This window comes from Phragmites australis, chromosome 24 (assembly GCF_958298935.1).
Source record: "Phragmites australis chromosome 24, lpPhrAust1.1, whole genome shotgun sequence".
NCBI classification, from domain to species: domain Eukaryota; kingdom Viridiplantae; phylum Streptophyta; class Magnoliopsida; order Poales; family Poaceae; genus Phragmites; species Phragmites australis.
Genome location: NC_084944.1, coordinates 8,575,358 through 8,586,320, shown reverse-complemented (window position 1 = coordinate 8,586,320; position 10,963 = coordinate 8,575,358). Strand labels below are relative to the sequence as shown.

General features: G+C 43.3%; 1 protein-coding gene across 1 annotated transcript; it reads left to right on the top strand.

Annotated features, from left to right (window-relative positions):
- Window positions 1-7,946: 7,946 nt before the first annotated feature.
- LOC133907921 (chitinase 2-like) lies at window positions 7,947-9,131 on the top strand. Its single transcript, XM_062350043.1, has one exon. It carries the CDS (start codon window positions 8,008-8,010, stop codon window positions 8,926-8,928), a length of 921 nt encoding a protein of 306 aa, XP_062206027.1. The 5' UTR covers window positions 7,947-8,007; the 3' UTR covers window positions 8,929-9,131.
- The last annotated feature ends 1,832 nt before the right edge of the window (window positions 9,132-10,963 follow it).

Here is a 10,963-nt window from a genome sequence, read left to right as displayed (position 1 = left end):
TAAAAAACATATTTATACTTAGGATCGAGAACCGCGGCCTTGCGAACATACCTAAACTCATTATTTTCCGCCACACACATTAAACAACTTGCTATCCACGTGCTATAGAAAATAAAACTTGCAACAAAAAGTATATCCATATGTGACAACTTCTATACAGAAAACATAATTAACAGACCACATTTTCTAATTAAAAAGTATTATGAATATTAAACTAAATTTTATTTAAAAAAAATAGTCACGACACTAATACATCCACTGCAATTCAGTCACCTGGTTATTTTCATATCTATTTCTATAATATGAAACACAACAAATAAGCATACTAAAATTATCTACATAAATTTTTCTACATCATTTTTATTCACAACAAAAAATAACTTTAGATTTTGCTATGCCAAATCATAGTCACGATATAACTATAAAGCTCCCATAATGCTTAGAAATAACACGACTTCTAAATCTTAATCTATTCATCCAAATTCAATGCTCAAAAACTCTATAAAAACATAAAAAAAATTATTTACAAATCTTTAATACATCACATTCTAGTTCTAAACTTCAATTAGCTATCGACGGCCGTGTCTAAGGCCGCTGTTCTCTATGTGTCAATGGACAACACTAGCAATGAAGGAATAAAAATTAAAACCAACAACAAAAGAAATTCATTTTGTAAGATGGCAAATAATAAACTACCTTGTCTCCCAATAACAAATAAGGAATTTTCTCATACAAATATGGTTATATTGATTTGCCCATGAAGGCGGAAGGTTGTAATACGTTAAGTACTTAAATGTTTGCCTTTTGCGTCAAGTCTCGTGGGCTTGATGCCGCAGGACGGCAGCGTCGGCACCATGAGGAGTCCATCCGGTAACGAGTTCTTCTCCGTTCAGATTGAGATCGTCCGCCACCGACGAGTCCTGTAAATTTCATACCAGCATTTGTAAAATAGAAAAGCTGAAAGGTAAGTTTGATATGATGACGATTTGACATGTGATATTATATGATGTGGAATGATGGTTAACTAAAAGGTGATATGTTTAACATTTAAGTGTAGTAAAGATGTATGTACTACGATGGATTTATAGCTATACAAGAAAGAATCGGATCCGAAATAATGATATATATGATATGGTATGTGTAAAACTAATTGAAGAAAAGTTTATCCAACATCGGTTAAGATGGTTTGGACATATACAACGGAGACTTTCAGAGTCACCTATGCATAGCGGGATACTGAGACACATTGATAATATAAAGAGATGTAGGGATCGAATAAATCTAATATGAGAGGAGTTTGTAAAGAGAAATTTGAAGGATTAGAATATTCCTAAAGAACTATCCACCGATAGAAACGTGTCTAATTTAGCAATTTACATGTTAGGATCATAATTTACACATCAATCTTCTTATTTTTTTTTATTATTATTTTATCATTTTTTAGTTAGATTTTATGGGTTTTATCTTTAATCTATCATAATTTGCTCGGGAGGAAGACGATTGTTGTTGTATTTGTAAAATAGCCTCCTATTTCCATTCAGGATATAGATGTTCTAAGAATCTGCAGCCGTGGGCCGTCCTGTTGTTTCAGGGAAGCATTTGTAAGACAGCCTCCTGCTTCCACACCGAATGCAGATGTTTCAAGAATCTGCAGCCGTCCTGTTTCCCCAAATCTTCGTATCTGATCCAATGGGGCAACGATGTAAGAATCTTGCATATTTTGTTTTACTTATGGCTGCTTCAGTTTCTTTAGAGAATCCCTTGAGCTCACTGACCTTCTCATTTTATTTTTAGTTCATCAGTTTTTGCAAGAAACTAGCTAAACGATGCAAAAACAAAACCTTTTTCAGGGTAGTATTTAACAAAAAAAATTCCTTCCAGATAATCATGTATTGCACTTGTACTACCTTTACGCGATTTGATTGGCAGCAATGGTGGGCTTCTTGTCGCTCTTTTAGACTGATGTGGCGGCATCGACCCGTAGACCCTATGCTCTTACGCTTCCAGAAGCACAGCAGTGCCCCTGCTGCATCAAAATCACATCGAGATGGATGTTGGAAAAGTCTCACTTGGGTTTTCGATTACACTGCTGCTCCTTGCTGATTGTCTCCAATTTTCCATGGACGTTAGTGCTGTTTTCCAGTATACAAGATGCTCAAACGGTCGGCAGTGCCCAACTGCATTGATGGATTCCGAAATGAAGACAAATTTAGGGTACAACTTGGTTGGAAGCTATCAGCATGTGGGCTGTTTGTAATGGACAGCCACCAAACTCGAAATACATGCATCAAATAGTCCGATCATTGTTACTTTCCGTTGCAACTTCCAAGTTTGTAATGGCCGTATTATATGGTGCCAAGGAGTGTATTTGATTTAAGCTGGTTGGGTTAGGGTATAAGAACTGCGCTCTGCTTCTTATGACACTGAATATGTCATTTTTGAAACTTCGGTTTATTGCATATACTGCTTGATATAGCGGATATTAGGCTATATAAAGTATAGGGCACCTAAATTAGTCTGAAATTAAGTCCTGTTCAAAATCTGTGGTCAACTTGTGAAATTTTGCGGTCAAATGCTTTCAAATTAGTAAATGTCTAGCAATTTGATCTGCTTCACATTAATTATTAGGGTCGTACGAAAAGTTCGAAACTCACGAGTTAGCTTAGCTCGTATCTGGGTCGGCTCGTTCTAAAATTTAACGAACCGAGCTAGAGTTTTAGCTCGTTTAGATAACGAGGCAGGGTTATCGTCTGCATCATATCCCTCCCTCTCACCGTGGTCATCAGTTTATTCATTGGTTATCTTCATCTTTAATGGAGAGGCTCATCGCCAGTCTACTTGGCTTTTTTTTTTATCAGCTCCTCGTTACGATGTATTTCTTATTGTTCCGCGGATTCGAAACAAAGTTGTTGCGTGTATTCGAATCGTTGTATATATAACTGTATATGTATTGCGGACGTACCAATATACCATTGTATACGAAGAACATGAGACAATTGTAATCAAAACACGTAACTTTATTCATTCAATCTTGAATTTATAAAGCACAGTTTCATATGAATACAATATCACACGCACATAGAAATATGAGATTATTTATATTAAAAGTCTAAAACGGGTAACGTGCCTCTCAGTATAGGCCGTATATGATAGTCGGTATGTGATAGACCAACCAAAACTCAAATGCTATCTGCTTTTAAAGCCATGTCCTATTGTTGTAGATTATATGCTATATTCTTCATATATTATTGCCTTATCAGATTTCGTTTCCTAGAAGCATCTCTTACATGGCTTAGTATGTTCTTCCAGCTTACGGTTTCATGATGACACCAGTACTGCTGCAAAATGAGACATGTACTTCTTTTGTTCTCTCTCGGGTTTTTATACAATCATGTGGGCTTAATTCACAAAATGCAAAGCAAATAGGCAGCTTTCGTGGTCAAGGTTATTAGCTTGTGATGGCAATTATTAAATATAAATCAATTTTCATAAGGATCTGCTCTTTATGTCGTGAGGCAACCATGCTGAGGGCCCTCTTCAGGTAAGTACTGTTTCTGCCAATCAGTACATGATACATCAGCTTTTCATTTAGTGCAGATCTTGTCAAGTCATCGTAGAAATGCATGGTTTCATTTGTTTTTCTGAGTAATGTTGTCATGTCCTTTCCATTTTATTGTTTTTCATGTTCTGAGTCAAAGTTGGTAGCCTGAAACCAGAATATATATATATCAAAAAGCAGGCCAAACTCTTAGACCTACTCTTATATCTCGGTTCACGGGTGATCCATTGAAACAGTCTAACATAGTAGCTGTCCTTCCCTTTCTCCTGTCAATTTTAGCCCCATACCGAAAACTGCACAACTAGATCAAAGAAGAACTTTTTTTTCTTGGTACCTTTGCTAAATTCCAAGCCAAGATAGCGATGTATTTGACCTCTGGTTGTCAACTGTAAGTTGGGTTATGTACCTAGCCTGCAATTTTGTCTTCTGGAAGTGCCCCACTAAGATCTGTTTGGAAGATTTAGTCATTTTTCCGGAGCTGTTTCCAGATTTTAAAACATTAAGTTGGATGAGATTTTCATTGCTGGCAGAAGCGAACTGAATGGAGACAGAAGGAATCCACCAGAGCAGAAATACACTGGCAAACCGAACCTTTCCAAGCAATCAGCACACCTCCACGTGTACCAGCGGCCGGGAGATAAGAGGAATCTCAAACTCAGCCCCAAGCAGGGAAATCGACAAGTGAGGATTGATGAGAGAAAGCTTAGTCCCTTGAAAACAAATAATATTAGCCTTAGAAGCAACGACCTCATCACAAATCAGCACATTAGAATTATTCATCAAGGAACCAAAGAAAGACGACTCGAAAGCAGAGAGGAACCAGCTCAACACACAGAGAGAACTCTATGGAGCGGGCCTCAACATCCGACGATGCATTCCATCGGAAGAGAGCCGCCAAAGCCTCAATATGAGCCAGGGGGAGAGTTTTGTCAAACAAATAGTCATAGTTATCCAAAGCTTCCTAAGTGATCGCCTCTGAAGAAAGAAAGCCGAGCTAACGCATGACTAATTTTTTGCCAGATTGAACCTCCGAATTTGGCGACCACGGCCTGGCACCGGCCAGGCGCCTACTTTGTCTGGGCAACGAGCCAGGAGACGGACTCTTGACTCTTCTCTTCAGAATTTGTGGCGGAGGATGCAAACAATCCACATGCTTATAAATCTGAGCAAGGAAATCCATCTTAGCTTGCCATAGAGGATGTTCCAATCGGCGAAGAGACACCATTGGAGACCGGTCCAGACACTTGGGCACAAGGCCTCATAGGTCAACACTGTTGTCTCCGGTAAACTATTAAGGGCTTGGAAGGGACATGGGACCCCAGCAACTTCTCAACCAGCAAAGCGGGAGAAGAAGATGGAAGACGCTCCACCACGGAAGGCCCATGAAGAGATAAACGAGCAGTATCAGAAGTAAGCCCATCCTGGCAAGGCATTGCGCCAGAGGGTTGCAGCCCAATAAGAGGGGAGCTAGACTCCAAAGCCACAAAATCAGAACCGTTAGAACCCTCATGCAGCAAGGGGACATCAACACAAGAAGATCCAGATAGATAGCAGTTAGCGGCAGAATTCGCATCGTGCGAAATGTCCACCTCGACTGCTCCAATATCCGCAAATAAAGTCCTAGGGGGGCTCCACCTAATCAGCCGGAGAACAGTTAAGGCACGAAGCAATTTACAAAGCAATGGAGGGAGACAATGCCGCCTCGACATCCACAGGGCCTCCCTCGTTGGTGGGACCCAGCCGTGACTTTACCGGGGCCAAAGGAGGAACGCCGCCAAACACACCGGAGTCGCCGGAGGAACCGAGCTAGAAAGGATCCAGCAAAGAGGTAGTACGGCGGCGGCATCGCCTACCATCAAAGTCGTCATCATCAAACAGAGACAGTGAATCCAGAGAGTGACAAGAGAACCCATGGACAACAGTCACCGATATATCAATCTTGTAGGCAAGATCCATCTTCACCAATGGATCATCAATGGCCCTAGGCACCACTGGCTTAGCGATGAGCAAGTTCATAGAGGAGGGGATCCGTCTAGGGAACTGAGTCCAAGCAGTGAGACGAAGAATAGACAGATCAGAATGATTAGCTGTAGAAGGATGGAGATGTTGAATCCAACAGAACGCTCCTAGGAGCCGTTCCGCAGTCGCCAAATCCCACACATGCGCCAGAATACCATTGAGAGAAAGATCAACCATGAACTGCAAGGAACGCCCTTCCGCATGAGCCTGCCGCGTCCAACACTTAATGAGCAACGTGAGGTGAGAAGCGCGAACCGGATGACCTCCATTGTAGACCACCTCTGTTGCAGCCTCATCAGGCAAAATAACCAAGAAATCCTCTGGCGCAGCAGGATGAATGGATAGGGAACTAACATTTAAAGCAAGCCTTCCGCAATAGCCTCCGTCACCACTTGTAGAGAAACTAGCGGCCTGGCGCTGACGACCGAAACAAACACAACACGATGGAGATCCTCCGCGGCCCTGGCAATCTCCAAGAATGATCAATGATGCAAATATCCCCGGAAGGTGGGTCAGTGGTGACCTCCTCTGCGAAATCAGACCTGAGCCCGGGAGAAGGAGCACGGGACCTAGGAACATCCTCCGAACAAGGCGACATAGACAAAGGCCCCGAGCTAGAAGAAGGGCGACGCCTGCGAGGTTGGCAACGCGGGCGACGACATCCCTGGTCACCATGCCCATCACAAGCAGCACGACCAACCTTGACTAGAGCATCACCAGCCAAAGAAGCTGCCTCCGCCTAGCCATAGCCGGTGGCGTGATACGGCGCCAACCAAACCTCCTCATCACTGGATGCAATGAAGAGAACCTTGAGACGCGCATGCACTTGTAAGAACGATTATTCCAAAGCACGGTAGCGGAAACAGCGAGTTTGAAGTCTGCACTGAGCAACCCAGTGCAACACAAAGAAGCAGTTGAAGCACTTTCCATGGAGGTCCGCCAGAACCTGCTTGCACGACCGTTGCTCAGTGCAAAGACGTCTCTGCCGGGCACGCTGGCCTTCAACCAACTACCACCCAACCCCTACAGGACTATAAGGATGGGCGGTGACGAACTGGGATTGTAAACGGACAAGGGTACAAAGCTTGGACAACGGCTGTGAGGGAACATGCCGACCTCCGCCCACCGCGCCCTTGAATGAAGGTGCCACTGCTGGGGCGGTCGGGATGGCCGTCGCTGCCACCAACAGAGACGACCTGCCCACCACATCTTGATAGGAAATGCGAGGCTCGTTAGAAGAAGGAAGGGAGCGACTTTCGTCACGCCAACGTTGCACCTTCGAACGACCCACCGGGTAGAAAGGCTGCGCCAGCGGTGACAATGGGGAGCCCGGCGCTTGGGAGGGGAAGAGGCCAGCGTCGAAGATGAGGGCACAGCCTGGGAGGTGGCTGTCGGACCTACAGTAGGTGTCAGCGTGGGGCCATAGAGGTAGTGAGCATCAGGGATGGGAAGGGTCGCGGGAGCCAAAGAGGCCGTGACGCTGGATTAAATTCTTCACACTCGCTAGATGAAAGATCAAAGATAGCAGTGCACCTAACCTTTAGAATGTTACTAGTCTGATTGGCGCGCGTACCCCGCGTCTATTTTTATTTTGCTGTGTAGAGCACGACAAAAGAAGACTAAAAAATTAAGTTCACAAATTTTGTACATTTCAATATTTATTTATAAAATTATTAATGCTACGCCGCGCCTATTTTTATTTTTCTAGAGCATGACAAAAGAAGACTAAAAAATTAAGTTCACAAATTTTGTACATTTCAATATTTATTTATAAAATTATTAATATTAAACATATTAAATTAATTATAGAGAAAACAATAGTACTTTTATGCATGCACATAGTTTTAAAATACTAACCTAAAAAATTTGATTCATATTTTTTTTGAGTTTTAGATATTTTTCTTTGCATTTTATTCATTTCGATATTTTTCTAGAATTTTTGAAAAAAAAATTACATTTGTATATATATACATATACATATACATATATGTATATATATACGTATAGGTATATATATACATATAGGTATATATGTATACATATATATACATATATGCACGTATACGTATTCAGGACCCACTGTTACAGTAGCAGAGCCTCTCATATCCACCGTTAGGATATAGATATTGATAAGTTTGGTATTCTATATCCTCCATATCCGTTTACTACCTGACGAATCCGGAGCCAGTTGTTGAGGAGTACGTTCTGCTTCCACTAATCGAAGCAGCTGAGATCTTTGACCTTATCTCCAACATTCAAACTGGAGAGAAAAGTCCATTCAACATTCAGCACCATTTATTTTTCTGTTTGAAAAAACTTGTTTGACATTTGCCGGCTGCATCACATCACATATTATAAATGCATCCTTCTGCAGCTGCACCTCCTCCAACCAAGCAGCGCAAACCGGTTCTCCTCTACAAAAGCTACCAATGGGCTCGTCAAAGCTCATTGCAGCTGTTCTTCTCCCAGCTCTTCTGGCCCTCCATGCCCCAATGACCACAGCAGCAAACTCCAACCTCTTCCGGGACTACATCGGTGCCATCTTCAATGGCGTCAAGTTCTCCGACGTGCCCATCAACCCGAATGTTCGGTTCGACTTCATCCTCGCCTTCGTCATCGACTACACCACCGCCACGGAGCCGCCTTCTCCAACCAACGGCCAGTTCAACATCTTCTGGCAGGACTCGGTGCTCACCGCCTCCGCGGTGGCTGCGATCAAGCAGAGCAACCCGAACGTGAGGGTGGCCGTCAGCCTCGGCGGCGCCACCGTGAACAGCAGGCCGGTGTTCTTCAACATCACCTCCGTCGACTCCTGGGTCCAGAACGCCGTCTCTTCCCTGACCAGCATAATCCAGAAGTACAATCTGGACGGCATCGACATCGACTACGAGCAGTTCCAGGCTGACCCTGCCACCTTCGCCGAGTGCGTGGGCCGCCTGGTGACGACGCTCAAGAGCAACGGCGTGATCAAGTTCGCGTCGATCGCGCCGTACGACAACGCCGACGTGCAGCGCCATTACCAAGCCCTGTGGGCGAGCTATGGGAGCGTGATAGACTACATCAACTTCCAGTTCTACGCATACAGCGCGAGCACAACCGTGTCGCAGTATGTTAACTACTTCGACAACCAGATTGTCAACTACCCTGGAGGCAATATCCTGGCCAGCTTCACCACGGCGCCGACGACGACATCGGTGCCGATTAATACATCGTTGACCGCTTGCCAGACTCTGCAGTCACAGGGAAAGCTCTACGGTATCTTCATCTGGGCTGCAGATCATTCTAGGAGGCAAGGGTTCAAGTACGAGATACAAGCGCAAGCACTGCTGGCCAACGCCGGTAGCTACTAGCAAGCTTCATTGTTTCCCAGTCCTAGTATTAAATAAAATGTCATAGATTGCTGGAGAAAGAATGGAGAATAAATCTCAACTGTAATGCAGCTATGCGTGTGACCCTTTCTTCAGATAGTGTATGTGCTCTTGAAATTGTTCATTCTGCAGAATTTGTATCTAGTGATTGACCACATTATTAGCACCTCTAAATTTCTGTTCTAGTCCGTATGATTTGCTTCCTTTGCCTTTCTTTTTCCAAAATCATGGTTGCTAGACCGGTCTGTATTTGGCATGTATGTCAGGCTGCTCATTTGTTCATAAATTCTAATAGCAGTTGAACGTTTTGTTAGATGCTTCATAAATTCTTTGAGATTCATTTGTTTCGCCAGGTCCGAACTTGTTGTCAGGTTTGAATTCGAACCTGACATTGTTTTGTCCTACCCATTCATGTTCCTGAATTTTGTATTTGGTTGAATGCTTTCTCTTTTTCAGCAACCAAGCCACGTCCTTTTGTTGGAGTTTTTGAGGCTGTACCGAAGAGCGGTGCCTCTGCCGATCACTTCTCCATCGTTTGTATTTGTGGATGGTGTGTTTTTCTTCAACATCCCATTCTTCGCTGGTGACTTCTCTGGTTTTGTGGCATCTTGTCTGGAGTTCGGTGGATGTCAAGTTTTCTTCCTCTCAAGGTGACTATGTTCCTTTTTCTCCTAATTCGAAACTAAGTTAAAATATACCTTGATTTATATATGACGAATAATCGAAAAAGTTGTGCCATTTAGTTTGATGATTGTTGCATTGCATGTGCATATATATATATATATATATATATATGTGTGTGTGTGTGTATATATATGTGTGTACTGCAATTATGATCATAACTAATCAACGTTGCAGAGAAAATAGAATTAGCGTGTTTTTCTTTGAGTCCAGAAAAATTACACACGCCAGATGGTCTGGTGTCTGGGATTTTGAACTCACTGGATGGTTCGGCATTTAGATGGTATACACATCGGAGTATTTCAACTCAGAAGAAAAGGTTGGAGTACACGCCGGATAGTCCGGCGATGGGCACTGTGAACGTCGGAGCATTTCTTTTCAGAGAGGGTGTAAGTTGACTCTAGTGGACTTACATGCATCGGATGGTCCAGCAATGTTGAGTATAAACGTCGGAGCATTTCTTGTAGAGAGGCTGCAGAATGGCTCTGGGGTGAATACTACTCGCTGGATGGTTCGGCGATCGTGTGAAGAGAACGTCGGACTATTTCTTGTAGAGAGGATCATAAGTTGGTTGGTCATATAGTTTGCACACGTCGGATGGTCCGACGCACAGGAAAGGTACACGCTGGAACATCCGGCGTTCACGTTTTATCTGAGATGTGCTTTGAATTGTGAATTCTGATTTTGAGCTAACTGGAGATGGAATTAGGATATGTTTTTGCTTGTCTAATGTTGTGCAAGTGATGGATGTAACTTGACGGCCAATGGTGGGATGATCGGGGTCAAGCGGGGTTCTTGGTGCCGGACAATTGAGGAAGCCGAGCGGAGTCAAGGGTGATCCTAACTGTGCACATGAAATCAAGAAAAATATGGAAGGAATGATGAAGATGGTGTGTTAACGAAGTCAAGCAAAAGGGATACAGGTGCAAGTGATAAGGCAGTTCGAAGGATCAGGAGCGAAAGAGACTTGTCGGCGGTCAAGATCGCAAGATGGAGTAAACGCGTCGATATCGGGATAATTGCTTGAGGTGAAAGTAAGTAGCAGCAAGTCACGCTTTAAGAAGCGTGTGAGGCGGTCTCACAGTTTGGCCTCAAAAACATGGAAGAATGGTGTGCATGTGGCATCATTGTGAATTTGCATCGAGGTGAAGCTAAGTCATGAAGAAGTCACGGTCGTTCAATGGACGGAGAGAAAAATAGACCAAAATGCCATTGAAAAGAGATGTATTTTGAGAACAAGGAAGCTTAAGGACTGAGCTACCTTTGTATGCCTATAAATATAGGGATAGAGCTGTAGGAAGAGGGTGAGCCCGCCATTAGAGCCTTGAGAGATAGG